Raw genomic sequence first — 20848 nt, forward strand, 5'->3', positions numbered from 1 at the left:
AAAGCCATCTTGAGGGACCACTTGTCCGGGAGGCAGATCAAGAATGGCTGCACTCTGGAAGGTAAGTATGTGAGCAATAATATTTTCTCAACAGGTTAACTTTTAAGACCCCAAAAAAGTTTAAGCCCGGAGAACCCTTTTAAAACATATCTGACATCTGCAAGATTTCTATTTCTATAATATATTACAAAGTGCCCCGCTAAAATCGATTGCCAAGTTCTTCTTCCAAATTAGCACTTCGTCAAGAGCATAAAATCTTGTCATAATTTTAAGTTTCACATAGAAGACTATTTGAAAATGAAACTATGGTAGACTGCCCACATTTGTCTGGAAATACAAGAATGTATGCAAGAACACCTACTAAAATGTTACAAAACAAAAAACAAGATCAATAATGAATATTAGTAGCTCCTAATGAACTGATAAGAGTTCATTATCATAAATATATACTCAATAGCAAATGGCTGTTCCACTGTGCTTAATCTAGACAATATTGACTCACATTACAGATTCAATATGCTTTAGTAAACAACCAGGGTGATGGTAAGTTCTTTGTAAACCATTCTTCTGTTCCAAATGAATGAAAGTATTAGAGCTGGGTAATTTTCCAATCATCGTTCATGCAGGATGGACTCACAGTCCTAATTTCTTCTTATGTAGGAAATAGGCATCAAACCTCGCCATGGCATATTCCTACGCAAACAAAAACAGCATTAAAACAAGTTGAAGGAACTTTCTCCACTTTCAATGTCTTTGCTTTATCAATAAACAGATTAAGGCCCTATTAGACAGCCCAACTTATGGGCAGGATGAACATGATCAACGATAAACACATTAGTGCTCCTCTTACACAGGCCTACAGTATATGGAGTGAATGGGGGCAGGGGAAGATTGCTACCACAGTCGTTCCTCCCTTATTCAGTTCTACTGATTACATAGGGAGATGGTCTACTGATATACATGCATCTCTCATTCTGATGAAAGATGCAAATCAGCAGACAAAACAGGGCTGACAGGTGACATGATTATACGGGCTAATTATTGGGAACATGCATTCCTCTGAACATTGGCCTGAAAATTAGGGCTATGGAGATGGAGTCAAAGATAATTTTGGGTAGAGCCTAAAGAAATTTACCTCATATTTTTAATATATATGTACTACATATATATTATAAATATGAAATAAAAGTAAAGTTTTAATCTAATAAACAGTACATGATCCAAAAACGTAAATAGGTCCTGAGTGACCACCAGTTAGTAAATTTAAATACTAAAACGTTAACTTGTACTGTGAGGTCAAAAGGTAAAAAATAATTTTAAATAAAGAAATTTACCAACTCCAGCTTAAAAAATACATTAATATTGTGTAATTAAAGTATTAACTTTCATAGAAATGTAGAACAGTCTAGTCTAAGTCTATTTGATAAAAAAAAAAAAAAAAACACACACAACAGAGATAAGCAAATTCTTACATCTCCTGTGTTCTCTCCTGTCCCTTAGGGCTCATACACACGACTGTGTGCTGGCCGGTCCCGTGCTGTGGACCGCAATGCACAGGCACCTACCATGGGGCAGCCGTATGCGGATCGCGGACCTATTCACTTGAATAGGAATCCGCATCCGAAGGTCTACACCGCAAAAAAGTTGTGAATGTACTACTGCACTTTTTTGCTGTGCGTAGGCATGGCCGGAAACACAGCGGAAGCACTCCGTAGTGCTTCTGTGGGGTTCTGGTCCTTGCTTCTGCACCACATCTCCGGGTTTGCGGACCCATTCAAGTGAATGGGTCCGCATCCGTGATGCGGGGTGCACATGGCCGGCGCCCCGTGTATTGCGGACCAGCCATATGCGGGCCGCAATACGGCCACGGCGGGGCAATGGTCGTGTGCATGAGCCCTTATGCTAGGTATCTTCATGCTGCTCCAAGGCCCTTCGTTACAATGCTTGAAACTGTGCTGCTCAGTAGTAAGTTCCTCCTCTGAAGACCAGGAATAAGTACATTTTCCAGGTGCCAACAGCCTGCTTCTGCTATGGAAAAAAAATCATACTTGCCTACTCCCTGGTGCTCTGGTCCTTCAAACTGGCTCCTGTGTGTCCATCTTATGGTCCATAGTTTAAATTTGTCTCCTACACGGGCATGATCATCTGCTCCACTGCAGCCAAAAATTGTGGACATGTCACCCACCGCCGAATCCAATTATTGGCTGTAGCGGAGCAGATGATCATGCGCATGAAGAAGTAAACAAGCTGGAGACCAGAAGATAGACACATGGGAGCAGAGCTCAGGACCAGAGATGCAGATTGCAGTTAAAGGTGTTGTCTAACAAAAAATATTCTACAGTTTTCAAACCAGCACCTGGACCTGAATACATGTGTAATTGCATGTAATTAAATATTTAGTATAGCTACTGAATTATTTAATAAAAGTTATCTGTATAACGCCATTTGCTCAAAATATAAGAAAAAAGGGATTTCATCTCACCCACCATCCTCCTTTGTCGTGCACGGATCCGGAATCAATCAACACGGTAGAAAAAATCCAGCAGAAGGCTCAGGATAAAATCCAATTTCTTTATTTCTTCATTATAAAATTCATAGGCTGACCAGAAAGGCAAGGTCTACGCGTTTCGACTACACGTCTTAATCATGACCACGACCACATGGTCATAATTAAGACGTATAGTCGAAATGCATAGACCTTGCCTGTCTGGTCAGCCTATGAATTTTATAATGAAGAAATAAAGAAATTGGATTTTATCCTGAGCCTGCTGCTGGATTTTCCTACTGTTTTGAATGCCACTTGCGGTTTGTTTTTTCTTATTTCATTCTCTTACTAAGGCCACACAGGCCTCCTGAGCAGTGATAGGGACAGAGCTCACAGAAGAAAGACATGCCCTCCTGAGAAAGGACATTCCCCTTGAGCTGCCAGCTTGATACAAATCTAGCAGAGCAATTGGAGCAATCTAGTGGGAGATCTCTAGATCCATGTCCTGTACTGTACTAGATGATGTTTGATTATTTACATTAATCAGGGGATAACCCCTTTAAGCATGAATCTTTCCATAGCAGAGACAGGCTGCGGGCACCTATGAAAGTTATTTATTCCCAGGCAATCCTAGTACTACAAGCACTAAATATAGCATCTACCCTTTTAAATATTTATTTTATTCCCATTTAGACTTGCACATGATTCTATGTATTTGCAGCACCTACATATATAGCTTTTCTAACTTTTTCCTGAGGTCAAATTCAGAAGTTTCCTAAGATTAAGTCTACTTTCACACTCGCGTTTTGGCTTTCTGTTTGTAAGATCCGTTCAGGGCTCTCACAAGCGGTCCAAAACAGATCAGTTTGGCACTAATGCATTCTGAATGGAAAAGGATCCGCTCAGAATGCATCAGTTTGCCTACGTTCCGTCTCCATTCCGCTTTGGAGACGGACACCAAAACGCTGCTTGCAGAGTGATCCGTTCTGACACACAATTTAAATCAATGGGGACAGATCCATTTTCACTGACACAATCTGGCACAATAGAAAACGGATCCGTCCTCCATTGACTTTCAATGGTGTTCAAGACGGATACGTCTTGGCCATGCTAAAGATTATACAAACTGATCCGTTCTGAACGGATGCAGACGTTTGTATCATCTGAACGGATCAGTCTGTGCAGATCCATGACAGATCCACACCAAACCAGAGTGTGAAAGTAGCCTAATCTGACAGGCTCCTTATCTCTGCTCTCTGACATCATAAACTCATTAGAACTCTGCTTACCGATAAGAATGTGGCTTAATTAAGTGTTCATGACTTCTTAGTAATTTACAGATCAGGTTTATTAAATGACCAGCACAAAGTGAAAGTAAAAAGTACACACAGCTAGACAAATAGTTAACCCTTTCTGACCGAACAGTTCAAACTTTTTTTTTTAATAAAGACCAATTAAAAATGTGAATTTTAGCCCAAAATGTGTATATTTACTTATACACATTTTGGGCTAAAATTCACGTTTTTAATTGGTCTTTATTAAAAAAAAGTTTGAACTGTTCGGTCAGAAAGGGTTAACTATTTGTCTAGCTGTGTGTACTTTTTACTTTCACTTTGTAATCATAAAAAAAAAATCATTAAAAAAAAAATTGCCTACGAAGGTGTACACAGCCTTTAAGAAATTGTATTCCAATAAATATGGTTTAAGTTTTATCTAAGTAGCCTGTTAACTTACATAATAGTAAGAAAACTCCTGATGTTACCATTTTACTACAGTACATTTGTTATTACTAAATTATTAGCCATTTATGAAGAATCAGAGTGGAAACTGGAGTCCGCATCAGCATGTGATAAAATGCAGAAATTGGAGTCAGAACTTTGGCCAACAGACTCCACAGCTCTGCTGAAAATTGGCCAGTCAAATATAGCTTTTGCTCATTTTGTAGTGAGTCTTAGTTATAGTCTGTATTATAGTCCATATCTTTCTCTATAGGCATATTTACATTATGAAGCAATCGCTTGCCAGATCATTTTGGCTGGTCCCATCAAATGTAATTACAGTACATGAAATGCACCACATAGCCTAACTCATAAATAATGCAGATCCTGTAACCAGAGCATTAGCCAGTCTAAAGAATTGTGGAATACAATGCAGTTACTGAACCCTAGTGTTAATGCCACTGAGGTACCAGTACAGCTGAAACCTTTAAGAAATGACCAATTTTGGGAAACTACACAAGGAATTCATTGGGGGTGTAGTGACCGTTTTGACATCACATATGTTTCTCAGACTTTATTAAAATTAGACCATTAAAAATATCAGTTAAAATTTTTCCCCACTGTATGTTCATTTAGCCCCTATTTTCACAAAGGGTAAAAAAAGAAATAGCAGGGAAAAAAATGCAATATGTGAACATAAACTGCTGTTTGGGCAAACGTCAGTGCTCAGAATCATAGGCTAGCCATTTGGATTTTGGAACATTGATTTTACTTAATTTTTTTTTTTTTAAAGGGTTGTACAAGATCTTTATATTCATGAGGGCTAAATGAGATGGGATACTGTCCCTAAATGCACCCTAAAAATCACTTAGAGTATCCACCCCAATAAAAAAGGACCCCCAGTGCTCCAGACTCAAAAAAATACCTAGTATCCATTGGCTCCTGAACTGAAAAATTTAGGAGCCAAATAAAATTTTTAGTCGCCAAATCGAAACCGAATCAAAATTTTGGTATCGTGACAACACTACGCCGAACAGATCGGCGTAGGGTTGTTTCGATACCAAAATTTTGATTTGCTTTCGTCACCATAAAAAAGTATTGCGATACTAAATACCGCGCAAAAAAAACACCAAAAACACCAAAAAAAGCAGCGTGCATTTTATGAAACGTTCGGCCCATAATAGAAGAGTCCTATCCTATTTTTTGGGGTGACAAGGTGACTAAAAAATGGCGAATGCTCACCGCATAGGAGATATTTTTTAATAATTTAATAGTTTGGACTTTTCGGACGCAGCGCTATGTAATATGTTTATTTATTTATTGTTTATATATTTTATATGTAAAATTGGGAAAGGGGGGATTTAAACGTAATACTTTAGGGTACTTTCCCACTAGCGTTTTCCTTTTCCGGCACAGAGTTCCGTCACAGGGGCTCTATGCCAGAAAAGAACTGATCAGGCATAACCCCATGCATTCTGAATGGAGAGCAATCCGTTCAGGATGCATCAGGATGTCTTCAGTTCAGTCGTTTTGACTGATCAGGCAAAAGATAAAACCGCAGCATGCTACGGTATTATCTCCGGCGAAAAAAAACTGAAGACTTGCCTGAATGCCGGATCCGGCATTTTTACCCATAGGAATGTATTAGTGCCAGATCCGGCATTCAAAATACCGGAATGCAGGATCCGTCCTTCCGATCATGCGCAGACCGGTAAAAATGTGTAAAAAGATACAAGACGGATCCGTCTGTCCGCATGACAAGCGGAGAGACGGATCAATCCTTGCAATGCATTTGTGAGATGGATCCGCATCCGGATGCGTCTCACAAATGCTTTCAGTCACATCCAGATCGGCAGATCCGGCAGGCAGTTCCAACGACGGAACTGCTTGCCGGATCACACTGCCGCAAGTGTGAAAGTAGCCTTAGTGTTTGTGTTGTTTTTTTTTTTTTACTTACTATTAGCCCCCTTAGGGGCTGGAACCCTTGTCCTATTCACCCTTAGGCCCCTTTCACATGGGCAAGATTTCTGCGCGGGTGCAATGCATGAGGTGAACGCATTGCACCCGCACTGAATCCGGACCCATTCACTTCTATGGGGCTGTGCACGTGAGCGGTGATTTTCACACATCACATGTGCGTTGCGTGAAAATCGCAGCATGCTCTATGTTGTGCGTTTTCATGCAACGCAGGCCCCATAGAAGTTAATGGGGCTGCGTGAAAATCGCAAGCATCTGCAAGCAAGTGAGGATGCGGTGCGATTTTCACGCATGGTTGCTAGGATGAAAGTCTATTCACAGTGTTATTTTCCCTTATAACATGGTTATAAGGGAAAATAATAGCATTCTTTAATACAGAATGCTCAGTAGAAGGTCAATATAATAAACATTATATAGACCCCAGTATAATAAACATTGGTGGCGCAGTGCGCCCCCCCCTCCCCAAACACCCCAGTATAATAGACATTGGTGGCGCAGTGCGCCCCCCCAACACCCCAGTATAATAAACATTGGTGGCGCAGTGTGCCCCCCCAACACCCCAGTATAATAAACATTGGTGGCGCAGTGCGCCCCCCCAGTATAATAAACATTGGTGGCGCAGTGGGCAGTGCCAATGAGGATTAAAAAATAAATAAAAAAATTAACTCACCTCCTCCAATTGATCGCGTAGCAGCCGGTCTCCTGTTCTTTCTTCAGGACCTGTCAAAGGACCTGTGGTGACATCACTGTGCTCATCACATGGTACATCACATGATCCATCACCATGGTAATGGACCATGTGATTAGCTCAGTGACATCACCACAGGTCCTGAAGAAAGAACAGGAGACCGGCAGCTACGCGATCAATTGGAGGAGGTGAGTAAATTTTTTTTTTTATTAACTGCGCCACCAATGTTTATTATACTGGGGAGGGGGGGGGGGGCGCACTGCGCCACCAATGTTTATTATACTGGGGTGTTGGGGGGGGGGGGGCGCACTGCGCCACCAATGAAGATAACTGACCTGTTAATACAAATACAGTAGGCGGGTGCCGGAATCAAATAGCTGGCACCCGACCTCTATGACAGGGACCCGACCTCTATGACAGGCACCCGCCTCCTGTATTTGTATTAACAGGTCAGTTATCTTCATTGGTGGCACAGTGGCCACAGCCCCTCCCCTCCTCCTCCTGTCTCTCTTCCTACTGGCAGCGGCGGCAGAAGCACAGGGGGGAGGGAGAGACTCCTTCTCCACTGCGCTGCTGAGAAGAACATCGGCGGCGGGGCAGAGAACCATCATCTCCTGTGCCCCGCCACTGTATTCAACTGCAGAGCTGCGGCGGCAGGGCGGAGAACTATCAGCTCATGTGCCCCGCCGCTGTATTCAACTGCAGTGCTGCGGCGGTGGGTCTAGTCGCAAATGGCGACAAGACTAAAAAATCTTGTCGCCATTTGTAAATTCTAAGTAGCATAACCATTTTGGTCGCCATCTGGAGCCCTGACCCCATGCAGGAACCTCTCCCTAATGCCCCCTAAGTACCTCTACACTGTCCCAACATGTTTTCCCTGATGGGGTACTTTCACACTAGCGTTAATATTTTCCGGTATTGAAATCCACCATAGGGTCTCAATACCGAAAAAAAACGCTTTTGTTTCGTCCCCATTCATTGTCAATGGGGACAAAACTTAACTGAACAGAACGGAATGCTCCAAAATACATTCCCAGTATCTACAAAACGTCACTGAACAGAACGGAATGCTCCAAAATACATTCCATTCTTATACTGTAGAGCAAACCGCAGTATGCTGCAGTTTGCTTTCCGTCCTGGAATGCGGAGCAAGACAGATCCGTCATGACCCACAAAAGGATGTCCATTTATTGAATGCTTCTATGTCAGTAGAGAATGCTGCCAATGCTACTTTCACACAAGCGTTTTTGCTGGATCCAGCAGGGCTCAGCAAAAACGCTTCCGTTAGTGATAATACAACCATCTGCATCCGTTATGAACGGATCTGGCTGTATTATCTTTAACACAGCCAAGACGGATCCGTCATGAACTCCATTTTAAGTCAATGGGGGCGGATCTGTTTTCTCTGAATCTGACACAATAGAAAACAGATCCGTCCCCTTTGACTTAACATGGAGTTCATGACGGATCCGTCTTGGGTATGTTAAAGATAATACAACCGGATCCTTTCATAACGGATGCAGATGGTTGTATTATCACTAACGGAAGCGTTATTGCTGAACCCTGCCGGATCCAGCAAAAACGCTAGTGTGAAAGTAGCCTTAGCAGCATTCTCTACTGAAATCGAAGCATTCAATAATTATGAAGTTCTTTCTGATCATGTCAGAATATGAGCAAAACGTGTAAGTTTATTTTAGATCCACAATTTTTTTTACTCTTTAGGAAGTCCTTCTACCTAGCTTTAATCCCAGCAGTTGCAGCAAAGTGTAAGTTGTACATCACAGCTGAAACTCTCTGCAGATGGTGCAGATTCATCTTCCATTTAGGGTAATTGTATGTCCAGATGCAACAACTGACTCAGTACCATTGCTTTGCAGGTACTGTATGAATGTATTAAAACGTCTAATTGATTACCAACTCAAGAGTATAATAAAATGCAGCAATTAAATGATACTCACCATATACCCAAATTGAATAGATGAGATTTTTGCTTGAACAATAGACCACAAACCCCAGAAGAAATGGGATGCAAGAGCAAATCTAAAAAATAAAAATAGAAAAAAAGATGAAAAACCTTTTTATTATCAGAAAGTTAAACTACTGGACTCCTGGTAACAACAAGTAACAAGTAATTCCATCAATTTCCATTTTGGATTTTATAGGGTTTTTCCTGGGAATTAAAGGGAATGTGCCATAAAAAATTATTTATTGTTTAAATAAAATGTTTATGTCGCACATACTTTTAAAGAAATTTGGTGATTTTATTTAAATTTACCATGTCACTAACAGTAGTTTATGCACTGGCCATTAAGCCTAACTAACGGGTGCACCTTCTTGGTCTGTACAGATCACTTTATCAATCATCTCATTATCATCACAGGCAGGATTATATTAATATTTAATATCCATATACAGATAACATAGGATTCACCAGTCACAAAAGATAATCCATCCTTGTACTGTAGGAGGCTAAATGTGGATTTACATGACCCCATTTTCGTCAGATCGGGAATTACCGTTCCTGCGAATGCTTGTTCCCGACAATCTGCCTGTCTAAATGTGCCGCCGATCACCCAATGAACAAGCTGGCGCAGGCATCTAAATTAACGTTTTAGAAGTGCTAGCTGCAAATAAGGAGTTTAAGCATGCATGGGATAGGGATAAGGCCATCCTTCATATAAGATAGGGCCAGGGGCTATCCATAGTACTCAGTATATTGGGCGTACTAGATGGGCCAAATGGTTCTTATCTGCCGACACATTCTATGTTTCTATGTTTCTGGGCAGCAGATCATGCTGTCTAAACTAGGGATCGACCGATATAGATTTTTTAGAGCCGATACTGATAATCTGAACTTTCAGGCAGATAGCTGATAATTTATACCGATATTTTATATCTCATAATATATATTAGTTGGTAGTCACTGAGGTGGTGGAAATTTGCATTTGGCACTAGTATATTATAAATGTCAATTATAAATTAATAAAGCCCTTAGTTGGTAGTCAATTTATAATTTACATTTATAATATACTAGTGCCAAATGCCAACTTCCACACCATTCCCCCCTTCTCACTGACTTTATTAACCCCTATCAGCCCTTTATCAACTCCTATCAGACCTCAGAGAAGCCCTTTATTAACCCCTATCATACCTCAGACCAGACCTTTATTAACCCCTATCAGGCCTCAGATGAGACCTTCATTAACCCCTATCAGACCTTAGATGAATACATCTGACTCCTCTTCATCTCAGGGTCCAGCGTCTCGCTCCCCTGTCTTCTCCGGCCCGCGCTGCACTGTCACCTAACAGCATGCAGTGTCAGGTCATAGTGCCCGCACTACGTCCTGACGCTGTGCAGGGTCAGGACAGTGCAGCACAGGCCCCATCAAAGACGACCAGGGAGGGTTAGTATCGGAAGCGCTTGCTGCGCTTCTTCCCTGCTCCCTGCACCCGATGAATACTAGTGCGCGCTTCCATAATCGAAGCGCTCACTAGTATTCGCTTTATACGCATTATCGGTATATCAGCAAGGTTAGATGCCGATAATTTACAAAATCCTGAATATCGTCCGATAATATCGGTACTTCCGATAATCGGTCGATCCCTAGTCTAAACATCGATCTGCTGTCCAGAAACAGTGAAGCTGTATAGGGATGAGCGATCGCAATATCTATCCCTCGTCCTCGTACTGTAAAGGGGATTGCTGCATGCAAATGCAGGAGTCTACTCCACTGAACGAGCAGCCGACTGCCAGGAAGGAACGCTTCCTTCCCAACAATCTGCTGTAACATCGGGATGCGTAAACCCGCCTTAAAGCAAAGCATTTCTTGCTCTGAAGGACCTGACATGTCTGAATATTTGTGAACTTAATGATTTTAAAGTGGAATTTGCAATGTTTTGCTGCCCCTGTGGTGGCACTAATAGAAAACTGAACACTTGCTGCCCTGCTCTCAATCAAAATACAACTTTTGTATTGAAAGCCCTAACTGGCAGGGTCCTCACTCCTTCTATACCAGTTTGTAACTCATCTTGTTAATGCATATTGTACATGTTTTTATTATCTATGTATACCCCTTATCATATGTACAGTGCCATGGAATGAATGGCACTTTAATAATAGAAAAGTTTGTTTCAGTCCACACTCACCTATTAATTTCAATCAGCATGTCATTCTCAACCTTACTTCTCTCTTCATTACTCAGGTTTTCAAACCTGGGCTGAAATTCTCTTATATAAATAGATATAAAATGAAGCTGGAAAAAAAACAAGTCAAACATCCTGATATCTTTTAATGTCAACCTTAGGCAAGCTTTGCTTTTAACTTTACTAGTACAGATGTTCCATTATTGTATTCCTGCTTAAATCGGTAAAGTAGAATAAATCGATAGTATATTTTGTTAACCAGTAACAGTACATTGTGGGATCTCATCACAGTTAGGCCTAGTTCACACGAACGTTTTTTTTGCGAGTGTACGGGCCGTTTTTTTGTGTTCCGTATACGGAACCATTCATTTCAATGGTTCCGCAAAAAAAACGGAATGTGTTCCGTATGCATTCCGTTTCCGTATTTCCATTCCGTTGAAAGATAGAACATGTCCTATATTTGGCCGCAAATCATGTTCCGTGGCTCCATTAAAGTCAATGGGTCTGCAAAAAAAACGGAACACATACGGAAATGCATCCGTATGTCTTCCGTATCTGTTCCGTTTTTGCTGAACCATCTATTGAAAATGTTATGCCCAGCCCAATTTTTTCTATGTAATTACTGTATACTGTATATGCCATACGGAAAAAAGGAACAGAAACGGAAACACAACAGAACTCAAAAACGGAACAACGGATCCGTGAAACACAGACAGCAAAAAACTATAAAAGCCATACGTTCGTGTGAACTAGGCCTTAGAGGTTTTCCAGGATCCCGATATTGATTACTTTTACTCAGGGTAGGTCATCAATATTCAATCAGTTCCATACATTGCACTTTGAATGTAATGGGAAGCACAGCTCTGTAGCACAGCCTGTAGTGGTTGTGCTCAGTTACTGCAGCTTATCTCCCATTCACCTTAGGCCTCATGCACATGAACATGTGCTTGCCGCTCCATATAACGCACGGGCACGTGCGGTAGTCAGATATGGATCCAGACCCATTAGACTTGAATTGATCTGTAATCTGTCCGCACCACACAAAAATAAATAAATACAGAACTTGTTCTATTTCTTTGCGGTTCGGAGGCACAGTGAGAAACCCCATGGAAGCACTCCAAGCGAACGGGTGTGCACACGACCGATGCCCGTATATATTGCGGACCCGCTGTTTGTAGGTTGCAATAAGTGCACGGTCAGGCAACAGCAGTGTGCATGAGGCCATAATGGGAGATGAATTGCAGTAATCCAGCACGGTCACTACACTTTGAACAGAGCTGCTTCCCTGTTCCAGTCAAAGTGCTAGTTCCAGCACCAGAAGCTGCAGGGAAGAACTGAATATGAAAACTCCTTTAATATAAAGCAGGTCACATATCAGGGCAAAATTGAGCTATAGTGCTATCCACATAAGTGATAAATGTATGATCGCTTAGCGTCAGACTACTGGGACCCCCACTGATCAGGAGAAAGGGGTACCTAGACTCCCCTATATGAAAAGTGCGGTGCTGCACGTGTGACCACTGGACTGCCGGAGATAGAGTGCTTTATTAGGCAATTCCACAGAAGTGAATGGAATGCCCAATGCTCCCTTCACACAGAGGACCCCTTCTTCATGATTGGTAGGGACCTCCAATAATCATACATTTATTAAGAACTCTGTGGATACTAAATGTTAGAAGAAATTTGTCCATAGCAATTCTGTGGTGGACTATTAGCTACAGTAATGTATGAGTAATATTGTACCTAATGAGTCCAGATGACCATTTTTTTTATTTTCCTACTCTCCCTGGTTGCCCCACTGTCACATCTCAAAGATGCACTGAAATACAGTCGGGACTGATGTGCTTTGCTAAATGGAGAGAACTGTGTGCATGCATGCAATGCAGCTCTGAGCACTGACAGTGGAAGAATGGGGGCAGTTTTAAAATAAACAAAAATTTGTGATCAGGGCTCCATATCTGCAGTACTATTCATGTATTACTGCAGTTAATACTCCAAAGTCGTGGTAACAGATTCCCTTTAAGAAGCAAACCCCATTAAATTGTAGTTAGCATAATTTAGCTCTGCAGCCCCCAACTAAATTCAGATGCCTTAAAACAGCTACCTGTTGTTTCTTTGTGGGATACTTTGAAAAATTGGCTTTGAAGAAGGGGAATTTCTCATAGGTGTAATCATACATCCATTCACAAAAATGATTTCCAATGTCAAAACCCCTAAAGAAATATAAATGCAAGTCACTAGAAAAAGTAACAGGACAGTATCAATCACTACAATTTAGGTGCACTATTGAGGCAATATCAGTATAGTAGGATATTAACGCTACAAATGTGAACACTGGTCATCAGCTGAAAAAGCACAGCCAACATGAAAAGTGCTCTCAAAGTCTGCTGATTATTCCCTACCAGACAAATGTGAATAACTAAACTGATCACCAAATGTAAGCATCATTGAAACTTTAATTTCTTTTTAACCCTTTCATTACCATTTTTAGGGTCAATAATTTTTATTAAGGTATATCATCAAAAGACAAATAATGCTGTTCCACACTCGCAGGTGAGTACAGTCATATTTAAGCATGAAATCTCCCAGACAAAGGGAGTTAAAACATAGGTCTATACAAGTAATAAAGTAAATTAACAAATAATAATAATAATACAGAATATCAATAATTCCTCAAAGTGTACAAATAAGGGGAGAGGAAGGGAGGGGGGGGGGGGAGTATATGAATGAAAGGTTTAAACCTTGCTCAGCTGGGAAGGTTAGGAGGGGGACATGTATTTTGAGGACTTCCACACTCGCCACATTTTCTCATATTTCGTTGTGTTACACGTTGCATTACAAGATGCAGAGGCCATAATTTGTTCAAAGAGACAGGTTTTGTTAACCCTTTGGGTTACTTCGAGTATTCTGGGTGGGTACAGGGATTTCCACTTTGAAGTGATAGCTAGTTTAGCTGAGAGGAGGATATGACAGACTAATCCCCTGTATGCTGTGGGTATATCTGTGATACCAATCATCAACAGTGCTAATGAGGGGGAGGGGGAACTCAGAGTTGACCTTGAATTGGAGATCTGAGAAATCAGGGAAAAAACCTCTTCCCAAAAAGGCTTAACTACTGGGCAGTCCCATAGAATATGAAACAGCGTGCCCTTATGGCCACAGTTCCTCCAGCATAGGGGGGAGACAGACGGGTATATTATATGTAGCCTTTCAGGGGTGAAATACCACCTTAGGGTGGTTTTTACAAATGATTTGTATTGGGTCACACAGGTGATATTCTTCGAGACATACTTAAAAGCTGATTGCCATTGTAAAGGTATATATCTGGACTCTAAATCTCGTTCCCAAGATAACAGCGGTGCGGACATAGTGAAAGTGTCTTTGCGACTAAACTGAGAGTATAAGGGACGAAGGGTTTTAGAGATCTGTCTTGGCAGCGACCATAGCTCTAATATCTGTTTGTTAGCGGCTGGTAAAGTGGGATTTTTAGCTAGGAAATGCCTAATTCTAAGATATTTGTAGAATTCAACAATGGGGACCTTAAAGGTGTGATGTAGGCTTTCAAAGGTGGCTAGGCTGTCATCTTGAAATAGCTGGAGAATCTCTGTAATACCATGTTTGCTCTAAGTTCCCACACCCAAATCAGGGATAAGGTGATCTAGAACAACTAACGGGATAGGGCCCGGAGTGGGATGGATTCCTTTGGCAGTGAGGGTGTGATATCTGATCCAACAATCCAAGGCATTGGAGGCGAGGAAGGACAAGTATGGTCTTATAAATGACTTCGATATCGAGGCTATCAGTAAAGCTCTTAGATTGCCCCCTAAGACCTCAATATGAGTCCATTGTTTGGAGAAGTCCATCTTCCACCAGCTCTCCAATTGGGCTATTTGTGTCGCTAGGTAGTAGTCATGGATATTTGGTAAACTAATGCCGCCTAATTGTTTCCTGGCATGCAAGATTTTTGATGCAATTCTGGGTTTTCTGCCATGCCACAGGAAGGTGTTTAATAACTTGTTGCACTGAGAGAAATATGATGCAGGAAGCTTTATAGGGAGAACCCTAAATAGGTAGAGGAGTTTAGGCAGGGCAAACATTTGGAAAGTTGCCAACCTGCCCAGCCAAGATATTTCGAACTTATTGTACTGCTCTAGGTCTTTTTTTAGACCATATAGCAGAGAGGGGTAGTTGGCCAGATATAGTCGATGGATTGAGGAGGTAAGGTTTATGCCCAAATATTGGATTTGGTCAGGTTGCCAATCTAAAGTGAATTTTTCTGTTTGGGGGTCTAGATTGAGGGGTAGGGCCTGGGATTTAGAGGAGTTTAATTTATAATAGGAAAGTTGGCCGAATTGGGAAATAACGTCCAGGGCTGAGGATAAGGAGGATGCAAGGTCGGTAAGCGTAAGTATCACGTCATCTGCATAAAGACTCAGTGTATGGGTGCGATCTGCGATCTAGACACCTGATACTTTCCTTTCCAACCATAAAGCTTGGGCAAGGGGTTCGATAGATAAGATAAACATGAGGGGGGAGAAGGGGCATCCCTGTCTGGTCCCATTGGAAATGGTGAATGGCCTGGACAGGGTCCCATTTACCCATACTCTAGCGGAAAGATCCTTATAAAGGGCCTGAAAAGAAGCAAGGACAGGGCCCTCTACTCCCATTTTGGACAGAACCGCAAAGGAAAAAGACCAGCAGATGCGGTCAAACGCTTTTTCAGCGTCTAGTGTCACGAAAAGTGCTGGGGTTTTCTTTTTGTGGAGGTGAGAGAGTATGTTTAGAACTCTTCTAGAGTTTTCTTGAATTTGGCGGCCTTTAACGAAGCCGACCTGGTCAGAGTGCACCATTGAAGGAATGAGGGGGGGCTAATCTAGATGATAGGATTCTGGTGAATATCTTTATATCCGTGTTTAGGAGGGATATGGGACGGAAATTTTTTGGATCATCAGTTGGCTTATTGGGCTTGGGAATGGTCACTATTAATGCTTCAAGCATTTCTTTGGGGAAGGATCCTGTTTCTCTGGCTGATTGAAAGGAGTGTAGCATATATTTGGAGAGCTGGTTGAAGAATACCCTATAATAGGAGTTAGATAGGCCATCCGGACCTGGGGCTTTATGTGGAGGTAGTTTTTTAACAATGGCGTGGAGTTCTTCAATGGCCAGGGGGGCATTGAGAGTTTGTAATTGGGCAGTAGTCAACTGTGTAAGACCCAACCTGTCTAAGAAGGCGTCAATGAGTTCTGGTTGTGGTGGCGTGGCTAGTTTATGGGGGGACAGATTGTAGAGGGAGGCATAGAAATCACCAAATGCATCAGCTATTTCCATAGGGGACACTATTTTCTTCCCTGAGGATGGGTCTAAAAGATAGGGGATCTTGGACTTAGCTGCTCTCTGTTTTAAGCGGTTAGCTAGCAAGCGACCTGCTTTGTTATCTTGAGAGTAGAAGATGGCCTGTGTCCTTTTCAAGCGTAATTCATGCTTGTAAAGGAGACAGGCAGATAGTTGAGAGCTACAGTCATGTGAAAAAATTAGGACACCCTTTGAAAGCATGTGGTTTTTTGTAACATTTTTAATAAATGGTTATTTCATCTCCGTTTCAACAATACAGAGAGATTAAAGTAATCCAACTAAACAAAGAAAACTGAAGAAAAGTCTTTTCAAGATCTTCTGTAAATGTCATTCTACAAAAATGCCTATTCTAACTGAGGAAAAAGATAGGACACCCTCACATGTATTCCCTCTTAAATTGGCTCAGATCTCACACAGGTATATCACACCAGGTGCACATAATTAGTAGATCGTTACTCTGCATGTTGAATGAGGCTTGCCCTATTTAAACCTCAGACATTTAGTTTGGTGTGCTCCTGACTGTTGAAGTGAGAGTGAGCACCATGGTGAGAGCAAAAGAGCTGTCAGAGGACTTCAGAAAAAAGATTGTAGCAGCCTATGAGTCTGGGAAGGGATTTAAAAAGATCTCAAAAGATTTTGAAATCAGCCATTCCACTGTCCGGAAGATAGTCTACAAGTGGAGGGCTTTCAAAACAACTGCCAACATGCCCAGGACTGGTCGCCCCAGCAAGTTCACCCCAAGAGCAGACCGCAAGATGCTAAAAGAGGTATCCAAAAACCCTAAAGTGTCATCTCGAGAACTACAGCAGGCTCTGGCTACTGTTGATGTAGAAGTACATGCCTCTACAATCAGAAAGAGACTGTACAAGTTTAACTTGCATGGGAGGTGTGCAAGGAGGAAACCTTTGCTTTCCAAGAGAAACATCGAGGCCAGACTGACATTTGCCAGCGATAAAGTTGACAAAGACCAGGACTTCTGGAATAATGTTCTTTGGACAGATGAGTCCAAAATTGAATTATTTGGACACAACAGCAGAGGACATGTTTGGCGTAAACCAAACACAGCATTCCAAGAAAAGAACCTCATACCAACTGTGAAGCATGGAGGTGGAAGTGTCATGGTTTGGGGCTGCTTTGCTGCAGCAGGACCTGGTCAGCTCACCATCATAGAATCCACGATGAATTCTACTGTGTATCAGAAGGTGCTTGAAGAACATGTGAGACCATCAGTTAGAAAATTAAAGCTGAAGCGGAACTGGACCATGCAACATGACAATGACCCAAAACATACTAGTAAATCAACCAAAGATTGGCTGAAAAAGAAGAAATGGAGAGTCCTGGAATGGCCAAGTCAAAGTCCAGATTTGAATCCCATTGAGATGCTGTGGGGTGACTTGAAAAGGGCTGTACGTGCAAGAAACCCCTCAAACATCTCACAGCTGAAAAAGTTCTGCATTGAGGAGTGGGGTAAAATTTCCTCAGACCGATGTCGAAGACTGGTAGATGGCTACAAGAACCGTCTCACTGCAGTTATTTCAGCCAAAGGAGGTAACACTCGCTATTAGGGGCAAGGGTGTCCTATCTTTTTCCTCAGTTAGAATAGGCATTTTTGTAGAATGACATTTACAGAAGATCTTGAAAAGACTTTTCTTCAGTTTTCTTTGTTTAGTCGGATTACTTTAATCTCTCTGTATTGTTGAAACGGAGATGAAATAACCATTTATTAAAAATGTTACAAAAAACCACATGCTTTCAAAGGGTGTCCTAATTTTTTCACAAGACTGTAAGTGATTTGAGGTTATCTGAGTGTAAAGAAGAAACGGAGGATGTATTAAGGGTCTCAACTCTCCTGATCTCATTCAGTAGTTTTCCTATCTTCTCTTTGCGTTCCCTCTGCAGTCTGCTTCCTATCTTAATAAAGACGCCTCTAATATACGCCTTGTGGGCGCACCAAAGGGTGGAGGGATTAGTGACAGAGCCGTCATTTATATGAAAGAACTCAGTCAATGCGGCTTTGAGTTCTTGGGAAAGTTCAGGGTGATCAATTACATATGTGTTATTTCGCCAAGGAGAATAAGGTTTAGTTAGGTGAGATTCTTTAAGCAATAAGGTGATCGGGGCGTGGTCTGACCATGTGATCGTATGGATGGACGATGAAATCGTGTTAGCAATCACTGACCTGCTGGTTAAAAACATGTCTATTCTAGAATAGGATTGGCCTGCCACTGAGAAGAAAGAGTAATCTCTTTCAGACCCGTGCTGTATTCTCCAAATTTCATACAGGTCTTCTTGCAGAAAAAGAGAATTAATAGCTCCAGGAGCGTCTCTGGAGGGAGTCGTGGTATCTGCGCTTGGGTCTGAGATGGAATTGAAGTCACCACTCCAGATCATATGGCCAGACCTCAGCTCACGCACCCTTGAAGCCAGGCGGCGAAGGAAGGATAACTGATGCCTGTTAGGGGCATATAAAAAAACCAACGTATAGTCAACATTATTAATAGAGCATATTAGGATTACATATCTACCTCCAGGGTCCAGGACCGAGTATTTCAAGGAAAAGGCCACTGAGTGGCTTATGGCCACTAGAACTCCTCTTTGTTTTTTTTATGTAATGGGACTGATAAATATGTGGGAAGGATGGATGATGGATTCTATGACCATCAGATTGGAGCAGATGAGTTTCTGTGGTGCAGAAAATGTCACATTTCAGTTCGCGAATTTCCTTCCACAGCATAGATCTCTTAAAGGGGCTATTCAGCCCTTTAACATTTAAAGCGGCAATTTTGAGAACCATGTTGGAGGAAGGAATGGCGGATCTGCAAGGTGAAAACTACACATACTGAAAGAGCGAGCTAGGGCCCCGTTATACATAATCATGGAAAGGCACCTGATAGCCATCAGGCACTATGGTGTGGGCTTGTGAGGCAGTTTCTACCCGACTAACCGCCCATTTTTTAGCCTCTCGACTTCTGAGGTTAACTCCTCATGAGCATCTACCAGGTGATTATGTGATGCCGCAAAGTCTCCCATTTTAGATTCAACAAGGGTGAGCAGTTTATCTGCCTCTGTAATGGAGGCCTGCAGGGGAGACAGCAAGGCCGCAATCTCATTATGCATGGAGCGGCTAAATACCACCAACATTTCCTTAATCATACTGCCGGTAGCTAGATCGTCCGTGGTGGGAAAGTCTGCTAGAGACGGGGCACCCCGGTCACTCACCCCCGCTGGTCTCAGCGTGTCTTCTTGGAGCCGCGGTTTCTGTTTCGCGGACTCTGGCAGGGAGAGAGTCGACAACGTGGTCCTGGGAACCGGGAGGACTGCGCCGGTCAGGTAAGAATGTCTCAGGCTGGATTAGGGGAGACTTGACCGGTGGAGAGGAGTGTATAGAGGAAGGTTGAGAGATTGGGGGGCTTCTCTGTTGGAATGGAGTGGTCGCTGGTGAAACATGTTCCGTGGATCCTGAGGAGCGCGTGGAAGCAGGCGAGCCCGCGCCATCTTGATCTCTTAGCCTCTCCACAAAGAAGTCCAATTTTCCTTGCTCCTTGACGGATATTTTCCCTTTCGTCATCATGGGTGTAAGGAGGGAGACCTCTGCTCCAATTTTAGGCAGCTGTGACGGGTGTCAGCTTGTTGTAGCTATCAAGTCGCTTAGTAGGGCTCGGGAGCTCACAGCTCAAGCGGCCATCTCTCTCGGCTGGCAAACCACACCCCCTTCACTACCATTTTTATTTTTTTATTTATTTTTTATTCCGTTTTCATTTTTTCTTCCCTATCTTCCTTGAGCCATAACTTTTTTTTATATTTCTGTTCATATAGCTGTATGAGTGGCAAGTTGTACTTTCTAATGCCATTAAATTATGGCATACAATGTAGTGGGAAGCGGTAAAAGAATTACAAACGGGGTGGAATTGGAATAATAATGCAATTCCTCCACCGTTTTATGGGTTTTGTTCCCACAGCGTTTCGTTTGCGGCAAAATTGGGTCAGTACGATTACAACGATACCCCATATATATATATATATATTTTTTATGTCTAGTGTAACAATAAATTTAAACTTTGAAAAAAAAAATCACCATATTCTGACCCCCATAACTTATTTATTTTTATGTCTACTCCTATATCGGCTAATTTTTTTGTGGGACAATCTGTACTTTTTATTCATACCATTTTGGAATGTTTGTGACTTTTTGATCATACTTCATTACATTATTTTGGGTAGGGCTACTTTCACACTAGCATTAATATTTATCGGTATTCAGATCCGTCATAGGGCCTCAATACCGGAAAAAAACAAAAACGCTTCAGTTTTGTCACCATTCATTGTCAATGGGGACAAAACGTAACTGAACAGAATGGAATGCTCCAAAATGCATTCCGCTCCATTTAGTTGCGTTCCCATACTGGAGAACAAACTGCAATATGTTGTAGTTTGCTTTCTGTCCTGGAATGGGGAGCAAGATGAATCCGGCATGACCTCCAATGC

At 42.0% G+C, this 20848-nt stretch overlaps 1 protein-coding gene across 4 annotated transcripts in view; it reads right to left on the bottom strand.

Moving 5' to 3' along the window:
* Positions 1-633: 633 nt before the first annotated feature.
* CHKA (choline kinase alpha) overlaps positions 634-20848 on the bottom strand; it is a 292703-nt gene continuing 272488 nt past the window's right edge. For all 4 annotated transcript variants that reach the window (XM_040410247.1, XM_040410243.1, XM_040410245.1 and 1 more), the window contains 4 exons: positions 13116-13224; positions 11015-11121; positions 8827-8908; positions 634-693 (listed from right to left, as the gene is read on the bottom strand). In XM_040410247.1, the coding sequence (XP_040266181.1) occupies positions 634-693; positions 8827-8908; positions 11015-11121; positions 13116-13224 (358 nt within the window). The remainder of the gene's footprint in view (positions 694-8826; positions 8909-11014; positions 11122-13115; positions 13225-20848) is intronic.

Source organism: Bufo bufo, chromosome 10, assembly GCF_905171765.1.
Source record: "Bufo bufo chromosome 10, aBufBuf1.1, whole genome shotgun sequence".
In the NCBI taxonomy this organism is placed as follows: domain Eukaryota; kingdom Metazoa; phylum Chordata; class Amphibia; order Anura; family Bufonidae; genus Bufo; species Bufo bufo.